This window comes from Phytophthora sojae (assembly GCF_000149755.1).
Source record: "Phytophthora sojae unplaced genomic scaffold PHYSOscaffold_2, whole genome shotgun sequence".
Taxonomy (NCBI): Eukaryota; Oomycota; class Peronosporomycetes; order Peronosporales; family Peronosporaceae; genus Phytophthora; species Phytophthora sojae.
In genome coordinates, this window is record NW_009258116.1 from 1823925 (window position 1) to 1842105 (window position 18181).

An 18181-nucleotide genomic window follows, 5' to 3' on the forward strand; every position below is an offset into this window, starting at 1 on the left:
CGCGCAACATCCGCCGGTTTCCTTCTCCTGTCATGGACCAAGCCGCGATAATCGGCAAGTTGGAGATGGTCAAGTGGTTGGTGCGATGGAGCCTGACACACTGATGGACGCTGTGACTAGTCATGGACACTTGGAAGTGCTCAAGTATCTGCAGTGTTGATGTGTCACAGTGCAAGAAGCGCAAGCGAGAGACCTGTCCACGCTGCACGACCAAGGCCATGGATATAATGGCCACTTAGATGTGGTCAAGTGGCTGCACGCTAGTCGAACTGAGGGATGTACAAGTTTTGCGGTGGACCAGGCCGCAGTAAATGGGCATTTGAAGGTGGTCAAGTGGCTCCATGAAATTCGCTCGGAAGGCTGCGGGGGGATATTATTGACAAAATCGCTCAGCACTGGAGTCCCGTGTCACCGTGTTGCGGGGGCAGCTCGCGTTATCGAGAATTTTTTTTGCGAGCTCAACGCGTTTATTGAAAAGCAACTTTCGATGACGCGCGAGGAGCCGGAGATCGTGTGCTACCTTGACGTGCAGCGAGCTGACCACTCGGAGAGCGTGAGTGCTCTACGAGCTGATCTACGAATTTCTATATCATTTCCTTCAAAGATAGATGTAGGTATTAATACTGTGCTAGTTAGTGCTGTTTGGTCAGACAGCACGAGTTGGGATTTAATAAATACCGAGAAGAAAACGGATATCGAGGCCGTCAGCGAAATAAATCAATGAGCACTTTTGTTGCATTCGTGTTGGAACGATCAAGTCGATCTCCTGCAATTGACGTTCTCGCCAAGTAAAGCATCCGCCTTGGCCCATGTGGCGTAAGCTAAGCATGTATTTCGAAGTAAGAAAATCGATGCGTGTACATCAAGTTAAAATCATGTTGAGCATTATTTTTTCTCGCGAGCAGCATTGCAGAGAACTTGGTGACTCCCGTGAATTCTAGCTTTCGTGTAAATTGAAGCTGGAAATTCTTGTTGCACGTGTCAAGCGCCAGGGGAGGCAGCATCGTAAACAGCTATTGCTAGTTTTGATCCTTAGCCCGCGCAAAAGAGGACGGCAGTTGCCCCTATGCTTTCATGAAACCAACGCGGGCCATCCAACAACACAAAATTTAGCCAGTTCATTTCGCCGTCACTGACAAAATATCTACTGGCACACGCCTTAACGGAGTATTATGCGAGCTCTTGTGACTCGGCTTTGAATTCCATACCCCTACTGTACACAGCAGAACTTACTATGAAAAAATGTTTACGAACAAATTTCTTACCAACAAATGAGAACTCATAACGTCCTCCTACCAATTCATTACTTCCTCCTTCCTTAATGCTACTCGAGCCACCACAAAGCAGTATTACATGTAATCGTATCCTAAGGTTTTTGATTCACGGGTACAAATTAAACTAAAATGCCGCAGACAATTAGAAACTATGATGACGCTTCTGGAAGATGAGTGCAAGAGCAATATGGACAATCGAGTTCAACGTAGCTCTGAACATCAATAAGTTATGCTACCTGCCAGCGTCTTCAAGAGTGTCTGCACGAATTCCCAGCTTCATCACGCCTGCACCGTTTTGTCGCGGCCCACCCTTGGTTGTTTGCTATACGCAGGCGCACTCTCTTAACAAACGCCGAGGGAGCTGTTCAAGCACCACCCAGCGCTTATGACATCTCAATCTTGGACGTCAACCATACATTACGTCTCTCGTAGCTCCGTAGTCAGAACGTTTTTCTTATCGAGAAGTCACTAACCTGTAACAAGGATAATTTTTACTGTTCAATAAGTTAATGCTGTATACTAAGGAAACTTATGCAGATAGCCTATTTATCCCGATCTTGCAGTAGCCAATTTGTGAACGCGACCTAACGTATCGGCGGAACTTAAGGGAGCTTTAGAGACGGAACCACTTCGTCTTGAAAGTGCAAACAGAAGCAGGCCATCGGTGTGCGCACAAACTTCGTCGTTGCTCACGCAGACGAACGCCAGCCTCTTTTGATCTTTCTTGAGAGACTTCGCATCAAAATCGCCATTTCCACTGGCCACGGCTGGAGCTGTGATATACCTGTAAACTCACATTACCGCCCAGCGCTCGAACGTCCGAACTGAATCCTTCATTCACTCCTTTGTCCTGAAATCCGGCTGGAATAAGGGGACCGTTCGAAGGTTTGAGCCCGTGGCATCGTAATAAACGGGCAAACTTTGCGTGTAGTTCCCCTTGATTTATCGAGTAAACTTGTTGAATATATGTATTTATATACTCTCTGACGTCGTGTCTGCCTGTGTATACTATTTACCGCAAAAGAAAGTTTGAGGGCAAATGCCCATATTATCATGAGCCGGAGACTGGCTCAAGCTAACAGTAAGCTTGCTTGCTACTACTCTATCTATGTCGTTCCCGTGGCCGCACTGACCGAAGCGGTTTCTCAATCGCGATAATTGTTATTGTGCCCTTGCCGAAGAGCACGATAACGGTGAAGTGATTCTAACCGCGATCCATTCTGTAAAAGCCGCACTGCCTGCGAATGTGCAGCCGCGGTTCAAACCAGCGCGCTGGTTCGCAAAAACCGCATGCTTGGTTTGGAGTTACAAAATGAAACGCGTTCAAACCATGAAACCGATCCAAACCTGGTTTGCTGGTAATTTTGGTTTGGTTTGAACTGGCCGAGGTTTGGTTTCGTTTGGTTTGTTCTGGGTGTGATCTTGCCGCTTGAGTTCTGCGATAGACAAACACCACACCGGCCACAGCAAGAATAGATTCTTTAAAAAAAATCCCGTGTTGAGCTTGCTCAAAAAGAAAGAAACAAGCACGTTTCCTTTGGAGGTTAATGCAGTTGCTATTGCTACTGACCCCGGGTGAATCTTACATAATATTTGGAGGTCATCAGATGAGCAGCTGAAAAAGTTGCGGCAATCGTGTTTTACGAGGATGATTTTAGGCGCGAAGGCTGAAGTCATCCTCATCACGTCGATCTCCTGCAGTTGACGATCTTGAATTTACTAAGTTGTATTATGGTTCGACGGGACTTGAATCAAATGCTACGGCAATCGTGTTGACCTTTCATGTAAAGCCAACGGGTTCAGTCGGTCGTTAACCAAAGCTAAAGGCTAACAGCAAAGAGCGTTCAGCCGAAGGCTCTGATCTGGGTCGCTTACTGCAGATTCACTCCGGGCGTGACAACCGCCGCAAACGTCGACGGGTACTCCGCTGCTGCATGCTCGGCCAGGATGGCCTGTTCGCGGACGATGGCAGCCAGCACTTCGTGGCGGGTCACGAAGCCGCGTTGGGACTCCACTTGGCGTAGCTGGCGCTCCATCATGGCGGCGAAGAGCAGCTCCTCGTCGACTTGGGTCCCACAGATAACTGGCGGCGCAGTTGCATGCATCAGGCGCTGTCGGGCAGCAGGATCCGCCACAGGATTCAATGACGGGTAAGTCTTCGCGTACATCTTGAGTGAGCTCTTGAGCTTCTCCGGCAAAAATGGCGACTGAAAGCTGCCACGAACGACAAGTTGGCAGCCACCACGCACCTGCAGACAAGGCGAGAACGTCGTGTCTCGCAGATAACGGGCCCTACCACTACTACTTTTCTCCAGGATGGAGAAAAGTGCTCGATTAGACGTTAACGAAAGGCTCAGCGCAGATAAAATGTCCCCTGGCCGGCTTGAATGCTGCCGCTCACTGTTGGCTCGGTGCAGGCGTGACGACCGCAGCGATCGTGATGAGGTACTTGGCCGCCGCGTGCTCCGTCAGGATGGCGTGTTCACGGATCACCGCAGCGAAAAGCTCTTGGCGCGTCACGGTTCCGCGCTGAGCTTCCGCTTCGCGCAGTTGACGCTCCCTCCGGGCACAGAAGAGCAACTCGTCGTCGAGGGGGGTCCCGGCGAGAATTGGAGGCGCGCCAGCGTGCATCAACCGCTGGCGCGCGTCTGGATCGGCGACTGGAGGCAGCGAGCGGTACGTTCTCGAATACAGGAACATGGTGCAACGTGGTCTTGGGCTTAACCTGTACAAAGCGAATTGATGAATGGGAGCTGTGTAGGTTTGTTCACAGGCATGAGGCGCATCAGCCATGACAAAGAAGATCAGCCACCATAGCAAATCCGCTGAATCCTTGAGCCTATAGTCACAGGCAAGAAAGCACAATAGCGTGAGCTCGCTTCGACATCACTTCAGTGTCAGGATACCGCCGTTCCATAGTGCATGTGTGCTTTCGTGTAGTATATTTCTACTAGGTACTTAACGTCGCTACTGTGCCTTCGCCCGCGTGCTCGGATGTCTCGGACGCGAGGAGCCCAACACATACAAATCAAAATAGATGCCACGCGCCAGACGCGCCTGCCGACAGCTTAACCTTTCCAATACAGGATAAAGCCAACTCATCACTCCACACCTTGAAACGATTAACGCTGACGACCTGACAAACTGGACGCGTAGCGATTTAGCTTACACCACGCCTCCACTCGGTTGCCGTCCCAGCAAAGAGTGGTTCTTGCGCTGCTCGCTATAGCTCGGGTACACGGCGTCGCTGTCGTTGCTGTTGGTACGGTTAAGGCTGTTCGCGGACGGCGCTGCCAGCGGCACGTTGCTCACCTGCTGCTGGTATCCCATGGGCTTCGGAGCCCCCTGCTGGTTGCCGTACACATTGGCGTACGGCTGCTGCATGTTCTGCGGGGTCGTGTACGGCTGACCCGAGTTCGGGTTGTACTGCTGCGACGGGGTCGGGGCCTGGCCATAGGCCTGCTGGGTCGCGTTGACGCCGAATCCTCCGGCCGACTCGGTGCGCACAAACTGCGTGTTATACTGGCCGTTGTCCGCGTCCGCCTCCATGCTCTGCTGCATGGCGATGGCCAGGTCCCGCTCGTACTCCTTGCGGAAATATCGGATTTTCTCGGCGCGGCCGGCCGAGCTCAGGTATCCCGTGATAGACAGGATAATCACCGACGCCAGACACACCCAGAAGCTGTACCCGTAGAACCAGCAGTGCCACTTGGTGTTGTTGGCCTTGCAGCTCGTGTACGCCGAGTTGATCGTGTCGATGTTGTACAGCGTCTGCTGCAGCAACGCGCCCCAAATGACCAGCGACACAGCCAGCAACAGAGCTAATAGAAAAAAATCCAAAAATCCAACACAAAAATCCGTCAGTCTCTAACCATCTCAGGTCAAGTGGAAAAAATCCAAAAAGCACTTACATCCGGCAAGAGTGCAAAAAGACACCACGCGCTCCATGTACCCCGCCGAGGGGTTATACACCGCGCCGATGGACGTGAGTAGCCCCACCACTGACACAGCGGCGCCTGTTGCCGTTGTGGCCTGCACCGACCTCATTCTTTTGCCGCAGAGCACCTCGTGGAAGTCCGCCCCGTCGCCCAGCATGTAGTTGGGGGTGGTGTAATTATCCACGCAAAAATCCGAGTACTGCAACACTGTTGCCGACGCGTAGAACGGCGACTCGAGCGAGTTGGTCGAGTAGAACGCGAAGAGGCCGTACCCCTGGTACACGTCGTTGCCGTCCCGCCGGTAGTGCTGCTGGAACCACGCCGGGTAGACCATGGCGTAGAACGCGCTGCCCACGGACAAGAGGGACAGGAACACCGCTGCAAAAGGCGCAATTATACGCCAAAAACACGCTTTAGTTAGTTCCTGTTGCCATGTTGCCGAGTTGCTGAGTTGCCCCAGGTTAGGCTAGTGTTAACGGGCGGTTATGACAGTGCTAAACGACGTACTGAGGAGGGTGTTTTTCATAATCATGGTGGCGGACTGCGTGCACGAGCTGCAGCGGGGCGTCGAGGGAGTGAGGGAGAAGCCCGCGCGAGCGCCGTGGGTGTCTTGGCCTGCAGGAAGTCGCGCGGAGCTCGAGGCACGAGGTGCGGGCGACGCCACTACAGGAGAAGTGACTTGTGGCGAGTGCGGAGTCGAGTTGCCGAAATTTTGGGAAAATAGCGGCTGATTCTCTAACCGCGTGACTGGGTCTGAGTATGGAATTCCCAAAGTTAGAGATTAGAGAGCAGACTGCCAAACTGACTGGATTTCGCACACCGTCATAGACCGGACTTTAGGGGTGGGAACAGACGCGCGTTAGCCAGATACGATGGGTAGAATGTGATCTGGACCAAAGGTGGGTGATGCGGAAGGAACTGAGTTAGCTCCAAATATAAATCTTTGTAAGTTTGTGCATTAGTCAGCACCGTGTTTTGTGAAATCCATCTGCTCTTTCCGCCCGTACTGTCCTACACCCACACGGATCGCTTCGTGCTGTCGGTAAACCACCGCCTGGCCAAGCCGAAAAAGCTCTGTCGCGTGACGTCTTGCCTGATCCCGCTCGCTCGCTCGATGGATCGCGCGCAAAGTGCAAGGGCAACAACTTAACGCGTCGCCGTTTTGTGCCGATGGCGAGTCGCCACTCGCTTCATACATGTGCATGTACTGTAATCATTTCTGTGGCTCACACTCGATGCCATGAGGACAGCTTTGAGGACAGGACAGGCTAGATTTTGTGGCGAGTCCAACGTCCATAGACCGATCAAACCCCTCCCCATTTGGCGGTGGTCCGCCAGCTCATACATTTTTTCTCAGCATCACGTGCAATGCTCGACAAGTTTGGCGCAGCTGGGCTTTTGTAGATACCGTGGGGCACAACGTCATTGGTTGCAGCCCCGCTGATCGATTGACTCAGTTGGTTTTGGGCTGTTCAAGCACAACCCTTCACTTCCTGTCCACCCCATACAAAAACCGAATCACTGTGCGGCTTTAGACGAAGGGGATCTCTCTGACTCGCAAGGAGTTCAGAAATGTAGCCATGTTGCAGTCCACTTCAACATGTTTGCCATTCAAATGAGTCATCCTGCTCCTTCGAGTGCAGCGTAGAACCCCAACACTATCGTTCTACCGTTCCATTCTACCTAGCCACTGACCAGAGGAAGGTGCAGGTCACGGGGCTGTGGTCGCTGCTGCGTAGGTCGTCATTCAACGACCGGTAGTTGTCCCTCACAGCTTCGGGGCTGAAGCTGGTGACTCCGCGACTGGCGTCCGAGCACGCGGCCTGTTCTACCTTGAGACAGTCCTCCCAGGGGCTCTGCGGCCGCGAGCAGTAGAGGATGCGGTCGCACCATCCGGGCACACGTTCTTTCAGCCGCCCTCCCTTGTAGAACGGCTCTCGGTACGTGGTCTGGTAAACATGCTGAGCCCATCGAGTATCCCTCCCGGTTCCGGTAGTAGAACCGCTCAACGGCAGCCTCGAGCGACTCGCCACCTTCTTGTACGTCGGGTAGAACGTGGGCCACTTGGCAGGCTCGCGGAAGGCCTTGAGGCTCGGTACGTGCTCTAAGTCGTCGGCCATGCTGTCGTACTGGTCGTGCAGCTCCTGCAGTCTTCCGGCACTCAAAAGATGAAGCACTTCGTCTCCATCCAGCGACTGGATGCGGTAGTTGAAGTCCCCCATCCAGATCACGTGGTCGCTGCAGGTAGCGAGGGTAGAATCCCCTCCCTCCACGGCGTCTTTGGTGAGCGCTTGAGATCGAGGGATTTCGCGCGAGAGTTTGTCGAGTTGCCGTCGCCGTCGCTCGATCCGGTTCGCTTCCAAGTGGCAGTTGACGAACGTGAGTGTCTGCGGATCTCCTGCCACTCGGATCGTGACTGCGACGCCGCCTTTCGAGCCCGTGAACTTGTGCGAACCTGCAGCTACAGCCTCGATCCTCCCGTGGAGGTGGCTAGCGTAGTACACGGAGAGTCCTGTGGATTTCCGCCGGATGAACGCGTGGTCGCCGTGTCCGCGGATCTCCTTCTCCTCTTGCTCTTTACCCCACCACGTGCCACTTGTTGCGTCGATAGGTTGGGGAGGAGCTGATTGAGGAGGAGGGGGGGCAACTTCATCGCCACATGAGAAGCTCGTGTTGGGGCTGTTGATGCTGTAGGCACTGGTAGATTTCGGACTGCAGAGGTTGCACCCCACTTCGCTCGCACAGAAGCTCGAAAGCCCCAAGGAACTGCCGAAATCCGACGACTCATACGTCCGCAGGTGCCGACACTCGACTTCCCGGCTTCGACTTCGACTGCGGAGCCACCGCCGCTTTGACGTCAATACGAGTCTCCTGTAGGGATCCTCAGGAGTCCCTGGTCCCTGCTTGAGTCGAGCGAGAACTGCAGCGTGTAAATGCTTCGTGACTTTCTCTTGTGTGCCGATGACGTAGATGTCGTATCCCAGTGGCAAGAGCTCTCGCAGTTCCTCAGCTGCCAAGTCATCGCCGATGTATTGGCCGCGTCGGCGGTGCGCGAAAGGGTCTTCTGCTGCCATATTCCACGTCGCGACGAATATCCGCAGCGGGATCTTGGGTGGAGGCGGACGAGGAGAGGGCGGGGGGCCCGGACACGTTTCCGGCGTCAACGCAAAGATCATATTCTCGTCAAAGTCGTCGACCTCGATTGAGGACGCTTCTCGTGTTTCGTCGGCCTTGTCCGCGTTATTATCCGCTGCGTTATTGTCCACTTTTATCGTCTCCTCGATAGGAGGATTATTCTCACTCACACTGCGTTCAAAAATGGTGCTAAAGTCCACAGGTTTTACGGCCACGATCTCGTTGCTCACCCTAACGGGGTACGCGTGGAACCACGGCGCTTGTTGCTGGTTGGACTTTTTCTCGAGACTTTCACGAAATTCCTCGTTCCGGGACTTCTCGATCTCGTCTTCGATCGCTTCTTCGCTCGCCTCCTCGATCTTCAGGCTGGCGACGCTCTCGTTGTCGAACTGGTTGCTGTCAAAGCTCTCAAGGTTCTCGAGGCTGCCCTGCTGTCGGATGTACTCCTCCCATTCGGCCTCGGCGTCGTCGAACGGAATGTCGTTGCACCAGCCCTTGGACGGCTTCGAGGCCCTCGGATCGTAGCGGCTCAGGTGGAGACCGAGCAGCGACGGCATCTCGCCTCGCTCCAATCCAAACGTCGATCGAAATATGCCAGAGAGAGAGGGTCGCTGCCAAGAGCAACCATCATCCCATGGGCGCGACTAGCCAACGTTTTCTGCCCTATTCAAGGAACCATTTGCCACCATTTTCCAAGATACTGACCGAGACTTTTAGCGTGGGGAAGACCATGCATGGGACACTGGCCAAACGCTGCAAATATACGTTGAGCATTGCATGGGACGCCGCTGCCAGCCTGCATCTTAATTTGACTTGACTCCCGGCACTGAAACCTCTGGTTGATCTGTCGCGAGGATACGTTGAGCCTTGGTTGGTGAGTAGAGCGTTGGTTTGGCAACGTTGCGTCTTGCGTGGTGGTTGTTCGGATTGACGCGAGTGCAGAGCGTGGTATGTCGGCGAAGCCATTTCCTGAGCGACCAAGCACCTGCTTCCGGCCCGCACGAATTCGTCACTCATTTGCCAGTCGCCACGTTGCACCTGCGAGTGCTGCTCACGCCGTGAAAGTCGCGTGGGCCTCGACACTTGAAGCACTTTCCTGTCTTCGAATAAGCTCCAAAGCGTGGAGGTGCGTGCGGTTGTTCGAGCTGTGTACTTGAGAGGAGGCAACGAGGAAGACATATGCCAGTACGTACGGGTTTAGTGTGCGCCTAGCACCAGCGCGAACGCGACTTGCAGCACGCCAGCACGCGCCCGCTCAGTACAGAAATGTCAACAGCTCAATCAGAGATCCAGCACTCTCGCCCTACCAACGCTGGACTTCATTCCTCATCTGCAGTACGCCTGACCACCGGAGCTAACAACTTTGGCGTCCTGGGGCCGCATCTGACCACGCTGCTCTTTCTTCTCAAACCACTCGCAAGTATCGCCAGAGACACGAGCCTCCTAACGTTACGTGAGTGGAGAGTACTGCGAAGGAGCTGGAGTTCGTCCCCACGAGCTAACATGTCGCCAGACGCAGCTTGGGCCAGCATTCTCACGAACTCGACCTGGTTGGTGGTTGGCGTCAAAGACTCGGCACAGCCGACTTCGAAGGCGCGTATTTCGACGGTAAATTGCTCGAGGTGCGAACACCATCACCAACGTACGTATGAACGCTGCATCTAGTCAAGACACCAGACGACCACCAAGGGGGTGCGTGGGTACTGTATTACTCAGCGTGGCACAGCCGCGAAAGCCCCGGTGTCAACGTTCGGACATCCGAAACCAAAGTCTGAAACGAACTGGTTAGGCCATTGCCGTGGCCAGTGGTGCCTGCCGCCACGCACGCTCCCGGAGATCATCTGAATCAAGCCATCTCCTGACCTCTACTCGATACTATAAGTTACCATCACTACCAGCACAAGTACAAGCGCCCCCTCTCTGTCGTCGGAACATAGAGAGAATCACCTCCAACAACCGAGTAACCAACAAACAACCACCACTTTGAGATGTTCCCCCGCAAACAGGAAGCCGAGTACTGGGATGCACTCCGGGGGTTTCCTCCTCCACGTTTACCCAGACTACAGACTCACCCGAGCAGCTTAGGCCGACCTAGCTTCATTGAAAACCTCAGCAGCCATGAATCCCTGACGCCAGCAAATACGAGTCCCCATTTGCAGCGCTATGGCGATCGACCCAGCGGTAGGTCGGTCCGAGAGCAAGCAGGAATGTCGCTACGTCCGACGTTGCCCAGCGTGGCAACGCTGTTACCTCCTCCATCTCGCAACGATCCAAGTCTCCAACCTCAGCTCGATGCGGAGCCTCAACGGCGCCCCCAAGCCTTCACACCGGCGCACTCCCTATCATCAGTTCCATCACCGACGGTGGTTTCAACCGGATTGGCCGTAGGGCTATCAGGGTTGTCGGCATTCGCGGACCCTCAACTCATCCACAGCAGTCGGTCTGTCGTGTCGCCGAGTCACCAGTCAAAACGCTGGTCTCCATACGGATCTACATCGACCCCTGCTGGTAGCAGTAGACTACTACTGAGTGACCCGTACGTAATGCCTTGGGACGAGCCCGGGTTTGAGCCCCAGAGCCATCGAAGACGACGAACAAGTCCGAGACGGAGGCTCGCAGCTTCGAAGGCACAAGCTCGAGCTCTGCGAATGGCGACGCAAGGAAGGCACATGGGAGCGTTTAGTCGCTACGAAGGTGACCCAGCGGCATACAGATTGCACGAAGTTCCGTTCGCGCCGCCTCCTCCTCCGATGCCACCGCTCGGTGTTTCATTGCCGCTGTCTCTGACTCTGCGTCCGCCTTCACCTCACGTGGACGAGGGCTTTGACACCAGCCCAAGCAAGAAGAACTCGCGGTATTTACGTGAAATGGACCGACGAACGATTCTAGCGCGCCTTGATCGTGGCGAGAAGCAGTCGGCACTGGCCAAGGAGTTCCGAGTCACGCGCGCAGCCATTTGCAACTTGAACAAGCACCGCGATCTGGTTTTGTCGCGGCAGCACGAAGACCCACCCAAAGAAGACCAAATGAGGATGAAGCGGAAGTCGAGGACGCCGAAATCCCCACCCAAAGTGGACCAAACGGGGTGCCGCTCCTGTTATCGGAGGACTCTCGTCAACCGAGTGTGCACTCGGTGGCATTGCAGCCAGCGGAGCGCCTGATCCCGCTCCTTTTGAGCCGTGACACGACCGATTCCGCCTTCCGTCGATACTGCGACCGCCTCATGACGATGGAAGTTCTCGCGTGGGCGCACGCGGGAACTCGCAACAATGCTCAACCCCCTACTCCATGCGGAGTGTCCATTGCGCCAGGGGGTTCACCGATGCTCTCTGTCTTCCAAGCGCTTGAACCCGAGCTCCCGACTGGACACATCAAGCTCAGTCTGCCACAAGGTGGGTCCCCCGTGGCGGCGGTGTTGGACCTCCCGGCCTCGGTGGCATCTCACAGCGTCTGCTTGTTCTACGCGTTCACTGACGCCGTGGGCGGGGTACGGGTGGCTAAAGGTGCTCAACCGAGGCGCGGTGGAAGAATTACTGTGTCTGGTAACGCTGGCCGTGTCACCCAAGCATGGGCATTGCAGCCGCCCACGTCGAGGGCCACGATGGCATCGACCACTACAGTCTTGGTCATGAAAATAAAGCCCAGAATGCACCGAGATCGACGTCACGCCTGCAACTACTGGCGAGCAGAATGGCCGACATCTACTGAATAAATACTAAGCACCGGTGCTGGATCCGGCCGGCACGCACACGTAAATTGCCGCTTGGGATACACTTCATTATTCGTCGAATAAAGTCGGTCGTCAAGTATCCGTTTCGAGTTGGCCTGGTATCTAGTGCTGTGGTGTGACTGACCTGAGCTGACACCTCCACTCGACTCTGCAGCGCGGAATTAGCTCTCTGGACACACCACTCAATGACTGACTGAGACGTTGCGCTCGTGGTTGCAATGCGTCGGGCAGCGTCAGCAGTGTGGGACACTGTATGAAGTCGAGAAATAGCGAGCCGTTAAGTGAAACTTCTCGAATTTCTAGGATGGGACGGTGCAGTGTAGTTCTTCTCCTTGCACTTCGACAGCAACAACCAGCTTGTACGGGAAAGCGAACCAACGGACCTTGGACTAGAACTCGATCTTATGGGGGCGTATATCCGATAACTCCGTCTTATCACCTTGTGGACATTCTGCACACATGGAGTGAAAAAATCCACCCCCTGCTCCGTACGCGAGAAACGGAAGTCGAGGCTAAAGGTTCCAAACACCTCGTGGTTTGCTCACGACCGCGCCAAGAATGCTGCGTGTTAATTGCTCGCGTCTGACAAGAGGTTCAGATAGGTTATTGACTAAAATGAGACCGATTTTTTGGGGCGGAAGGGGTCTGCTAGCAGGTTGAGTACATTCTGGTCATCCCTAAAATTGGCTCAAACGTGTTGCTTGGTTGCGTGCTCAGAGCAGAAGAATGAGAAGGATCCGAGTTCAGACGGAGACCGAGGGGTTTCAATGGAGCGTTTCGAGTATCTCACAGGCATGAGACTTCGGGGATGTAGATGTCGCACAAGAGTTCATTCACGCTATGCCACTAGCAGCGAATCAATGAACCGGAGGTTATGTGTTTTGTGGTTTGGAGTTTTAGACCAATGGTTAAAGTTAGCACTGGTAAGACAAGGAATTCCTCGGTTCTTTTCTTGTCTTTGCTGCTGCAGCAGAGCGCGAGCTTCAACGTTAACCCAAGAGCGCTGGGAGCCTCGCAACACCTCAACCATCGTTCCTATTAATCACTCCGCCGAAACCCCTGGCCACACACTTTTGAATGCCTTGACAGGTTCCAGAAATTCACGAAAGGAGAAACGCTACGGGCAGAAACTGCCTCCTCTCCCCTCTTTTCCTGTCCCAGACGGACGAAGCTTCCACCGCTTCATTCAACGTTCTTCCGCCTGTCAGCAAGACCGACCAACCACCCAACCACTTGCCATTAGCAGCGCCAGCACTTGACGCGCTCAGCCCACCACGTTCAATTTCCACTTGGATCGAACACTGCAACCAATGGCACCAAGCGATCGCCTGACCAACTCCCCTCCGCCTCCGATGATGCTCAACCACGTTGAGAAGAGCGACTTCCAGATGTGCTTGCACGCCCGTCAGCCTTTCATCCGCTACGAAAGCCACCGTCGACGTCCAAATAGCCGCATCCCGAGTCAGGGGCACGTCACCAAGCTCCCGGGAGTAGCAGCACTGCTCCGACGCCACGATGCAATGCAAGCCAAGGGGCTCATCGCGTCCACGCCCGTCCCGGTCCCAGAGCACGACTTCGAGTGCTGGACGCCTCCACGTTTTGCAGGAACTTTGAGTGATAATACCGCCTCCCCCAAGTCACGATGGACGCCTTTGACTGCAGCTCTCGAGACCAATCCACAGACTCCGCTTAAGAGCAACTGGAGCAGCAATACGTACAGGTATGAGTCTAAAACTCAGCAGACTTGGGTAGCAGGAACCCCCAAGACGTCGTCGCCGGCGGTGGTGCGGTCTCCGGAGCCTGTTCGAACTGAATCGCGCCCGAAGACGTCGAGATATCTGCGCGAGATCGACCGTCGACGCATTTTGCTTCGGATCGCGCAGGGGGAGAAGCAGTCGGCGCTTGCCAAGGAATACCACGTCAGTCGAGCTGCCATCTGCAACCTCAACAAGCACCGAGCCGAAGTTTTGTCGCGCAACCACGAGCACCCGCTGGCCAAACACCCCAAGCGGAGGATGCTGAACAAGCCCAAGAGGAACGAGGTATCCATAGTGGACAACCAAGCGAGTGCGTCAGACAGCAGTAGTTGGTAAATCTACCACCACTTACTTATCTATCTACCTGGGAGCTCTCACGTAACCAGGAACACCAACCTATCGACAAAGCAGCAGCGATGCTCGATACAACAGAGCCAGAGTCATTACACTTCCAGACACCGTCTTACTGAAGTGATTTGAACCTGTTTGCACCCTCTCGAGCTGGCCACTTCTTCAGTTAACTACACTGCACGGTCAATGGGACCGAAGCCACACAGGCATCTCGCCAACGCCCTCGACCACCAGTGTGCGACTGAACAAAAGCTGAAACGGTCACCCACGCCTGTAAGGATGTTAGGATCTGTTGTGCGCGCGATCGATACTATTAGGTATCAACCGTCATGAGGCATGCATGTCGGCCTGTACTTGTACCTGCCTAGAGTCGGTAGCCTCGAGTCCGAGGGCAGCAACAAATTCCGCCTGCGTTTGCCTTACTCGAGCTGCACATAAAGCACACTCCAGCCAAGATAACCAGCCACAATGACAGCCATTGCACATAAGACAAGTATCTTGTGATTCACGAGAATAACGACGACGAGCTCTGCTTCGTCCGTCCTACAGCTCCAAGTCTCGGACTGCAACTGTAGACGCAGATCCAGTCCGTCTCGCCGCCCTAATTCCATCTTCCTCAAAGTTCCGCCTCCCTCTTATCTTAAGCTTTACGCGCCTCCGGCACACGAATCTGCACGCGGACAGCGTGCTGCCCCATCATCGTGATGACCGACTGCTTGTTCTGCTGGAACTCGGCCCTACCAGCAACAGCCACAGAAAATCAATCAGCACACACGCGCACACGCCTGCGTCTCTCCCGCTTATGCACGTACTGCATCTTCTTGATGTCGCGCTGGGTCTCCTCCTCCAGAATGCTCGGGTCGTCCCCCATCAGCTGCAATCATTCAGTAAACGTTAGCCCTCATAGCTCCCCTCCCTCTCTCCAGTAAAAGAACCCCTCTTACGTCCGTGTTGCCGTTCATCTGGAACGTGCGCTCCATCTGCTTGCGGTAGGCCGTGATCTCCGCCTCCGCCTCCAGCTTGGCCTGCTTGAGGCGTTCGCCCCGTTCTACAGCGTAAAACCACGTGATAATATCCTCTTTAGCGCAGTATGCTTGTCAGGGGGTAGTGCAGATGAGCGCGCACCCTGGCGCGCCTCGCTGATGATCTTGGAGGCCTTGGTCTCGGCCGCCATGAGCTCCTTGATGCTCTGGTTCGCCGCCATGTTCGCCTCGCTTTGGATCTTTTGGAAATGATATACGTAGTACAGGATCTATTATTTAGAAGGCGTAAGGGGATTGGTGGATAATTCAGTTTAACGACGGTGATTGGTTGAAAAGGTATTTAGAGGTTTAGATGCACAATTTGGACACTTTAGAGACACATGTCCACATTCAGGTGGACGGTTTTGGCGCTGGTCCAACTGCGAGCAACCTGTTTTTGAAGCTTCGTTCGCTTCGGGTGGTGCCGAGTCGGAGAGAGCCTGGGAGTTAATTAGAGCAGCTTGGGGTTGCCCACGTCCACTTTCTCCCACTGGGACAGCAGCGAGATGTCGTTCTCGAGGTCGGCGATGCGCGCCTTGAGCTCCTCGAGCTCCGTCGGGTTGAACTTGCGCTGCTTGCTGAGCGCGTCCACGCGAGCCCAGTAGCGCTTCTGCCAGATGTTGCTGTACGTCGGGTCCTGCAACACAAAATGCGATTGACAAGCAAGGAGTCAGCCTTGAAAGGAGATGTTGACAGCCTAAGGATCAACGCACCTTCTTGGTGATGGTCGAGTAGAACGAGTTGCCCAGCACGGCAGTGAAGCCGATGAAGTACGTGATCGGCTCCATGACGTCCCACGAGTAGACGTCCCACACGCAGTACATCAGCGCGCCGTAGAAGCCCGTGAGCCCGGTCAGCCCCACCCACTTCTGCGCGTTCGGCATGCGGCGCGCCAACACGTGCACCTCGCTCTCCACCTGCTGCAGCTTCTTGAGCGTACCGTTGAGCTCAGCCAGCTCCCGCTCCTTCACCCTGCGGTCGTGCTTGATGTTGTACAGCTCCGAGTCCAGCGAGTTCTGCAGCGTCAGCATACTCTCCAAGCTCTGCAAACCAAAAAATCACAACAATAAGAAAAACTTCAACATCCACCCCCACTTCAACTTGCCCTCCAATAAAATAAAATAAAATAAAATAAAATAAATAAAATAAAACTCACATAAGGCCTCAGAATCACGGCGTTCTCGAGCTGCGGGTTCCTGGACCGGTCGAAGTGCACGATCAGTTTGCGGCGCTGCAGCTCCCTCAGCCACTTGGTCGCCACCGCCTCCTCCGCCCCCGCATTATGACACATTCTATAAAACTCACTCAGCGGCAACTGCAGTCACCCACAACAATAAAACCCCTCCTCAGCCTCTCCCCCCCAAAAAAATCAAACATAATAAACCCCACTCACCGTCAGCCGTGGGTCCTTCTCGATCTCGGCCTTAACCGTCGCGAACGCCACGCTCTCCTCGCGCGCGCGGCGCTCGTCCAGCGCGGCCGCGTCGCCCTCCACCAGCACGTTCACGTGGTTCAGGCGCAGGCAGAAGGGCATGGACGTGAGCTCGCCCAGCCGCACGGTGCGCGCCAGCTTGGTGCCGTCGGGCGTGGCCACCTCCACGCTCTTGAGCGAGTCGTCGGCGCGCTGCACGGCCTCGATGAGGTCGCGCACGCTGGCGCCCGCGTCCTGCAGCCCGAGGCGCGTGAGGCCCTTGACGCCCGGCAGCGGCAGCAGCACGTCCAGCTGGCCAGGCGCCTTGGCGGCGTTGCGCACGCTCAGCTGGGGCGACGCGGCGTCGCCGGAAGGGAGCGAGGGGCCCGCCTGGGAGCGCTCGGCCGCGCGCGTGCGCAGCGACCCGGAGCTCGAGTGGAAGCTGCTGGACAGGGAGGCCGGGACGCGGCGCAGGAGCGAGGAGCGCGAGGCCAGCAGCGACAGCGACAGCGGCGCCATGGCGGTGAGGAGGGCGGGAGGTCGGCTGATTAGTGTGAAGTAATGACTGCGATCCGACGCTGGTCAGGTATCCGGATAGGAAATCGATTAACCGGATAACGGGGTTGAAGTTGTCGGTTTTTTAGCCAATCACTTGCATTGGGCTGAATAGTACATGAACACGCTCAACTCGACGAAGGCTGCTAACCTAAATACTAGACTGTATCATTTTCGGTATGATAGCTACCGGTACTGTACAATTCTGCATCTTGACAAGTCCAGATAGCCAACAACACGGTTAATCGTTAAAAATCATCGAAAGTCTTCGTAGATAAAATGCCTAAGCGAGTGCAGCCAGTTGTTTAATGGTCCCACACGAGCTCGATTAATTTGAACTAGATTTCATACACGGTCTCATTCTTTTTGCACTAAGCTTTTAGCCTTTTCTCCGGAGAAAAAAACATACCACCAGATGCAGCTCTTTTTCCTCTGAATGAATTCATTCGCCACCGTATAGGACGTCATCGCGTTACCGGCGGATAGAGTTGGCTTTGGATAAAAATATGCTGAACGAAAAAAAATTAGGATCGCACAACCTTAAAGCTTTAAGTAGTGTTTTGCAAAGTTTTAGTGGAATGTTTTATCTAACCCATCTAGACTCATTCCAATGGGTGTGGGGATTCACACAAAATCAGCCTGCCGGCAATTTATGCCACGGCAAACTCAGATGACCACACGATTTTCAATTAATTTCTCTGAAAAACTATGCATGCAGAAGATAATCTGTGTCTGAAAGACCAGGATAAAGTTATGACTCAAAACAGATTGAATCGATAATATAACGCTAATGAAATGTGTCAGGCACCACGGTTTTTCCGTTACGGGGCTTTTTCCGTCGTTGTCTGTACTATGTTGACTGCTTTGAAGCTGCATGTAGTATAATATAATACGATTCAGTAATGTTGTAATGGCATCAATTGTGCCCAAGGTCAGCATCATTAGCACCGATGCCTCATATTGGCCGAAAGAAACAATTGCCCCGTGACCGGACATACTGGGCCCGTG

At 54.3% G+C, this 18181-nt stretch overlaps 5 protein-coding genes across 5 annotated transcripts; 1 reads left to right on the top strand and 4 right to left on the bottom strand.

Annotated features, from left to right (window-relative positions):
* Positions 1-3145: 3145 nt before the first annotated feature.
* Positions 3146-3442, bottom strand: PHYSODRAFT_487356 (hypothetical protein; the record flags this gene model as incomplete). The annotated part of the gene is made up of 1 exon (XM_009520289.1): positions 3146-3442. The coding sequence occupies one exon, from the start codon at positions 3440-3442 to the stop codon at positions 3146-3148; it is 297 nt and encodes a 98-aa protein (XP_009518584.1).
* A 229-nt stretch (positions 3443-3671) lies between these two features.
* On the bottom strand, positions 3672-6123 carry PHYSODRAFT_556105 (hypothetical protein; the record flags this gene model as incomplete). The annotated part of the gene is made up of 4 exons (XM_009520290.1): positions 5720-6123; positions 5186-5590; positions 4444-5095; positions 3672-3993 (listed from the first exon to the last, which is right to left on the bottom strand). Exons 1-4 carry the CDS (start codon positions 5742-5744, stop codon positions 3672-3674), a joined length of 1404 nt encoding a protein of 467 aa, XP_009518585.1. The 5' UTR covers positions 5745-6123.
* A 768-nt stretch (positions 6124-6891) lies between these two features.
* Positions 6892-8904, bottom strand: PHYSODRAFT_481625 (hypothetical protein; the record flags this gene model as incomplete). The annotated part of the gene is made up of 3 exons (XM_009520291.1): positions 6892-7891; positions 7994-8423; positions 8643-8904. 3 exons carry the CDS (start codon positions 8902-8904, stop codon positions 6892-6894), a joined length of 1692 nt encoding a protein of 563 aa, XP_009518586.1.
* A 2091-nt stretch (positions 8905-10995) lies between these two features.
* PHYSODRAFT_344412 (hypothetical protein) lies at positions 10996-14170 on the top strand (the record flags this gene model as incomplete). Its single annotated transcript, XM_009520292.1, has 3 exons — positions 10996-11418; positions 11493-11834; positions 13346-14170. The coding sequence occupies 3 exons, from the start codon at positions 10996-10998 to the stop codon at positions 14168-14170; spliced, it is 1590 nt and encodes a 529-aa protein (XP_009518587.1).
* A 495-nt stretch (positions 14171-14665) lies between these two features.
* On the bottom strand, positions 14666-17137 carry PHYSODRAFT_556110 (hypothetical protein; the record flags this gene model as incomplete). Its single annotated transcript, XM_009520293.1, has 8 exons — positions 14666-14922; positions 14998-15059; positions 15130-15233; positions 15311-15395; positions 15683-15844; positions 15921-16250; positions 16364-16522; positions 16601-17137. 8 exons carry the CDS (start codon positions 17135-17137, stop codon positions 14826-14828), a joined length of 1536 nt encoding a protein of 511 aa, XP_009518588.1. The 3' UTR covers positions 14666-14825.
* Between the last annotated feature and the right edge of the window lie 1044 nt (positions 17138-18181).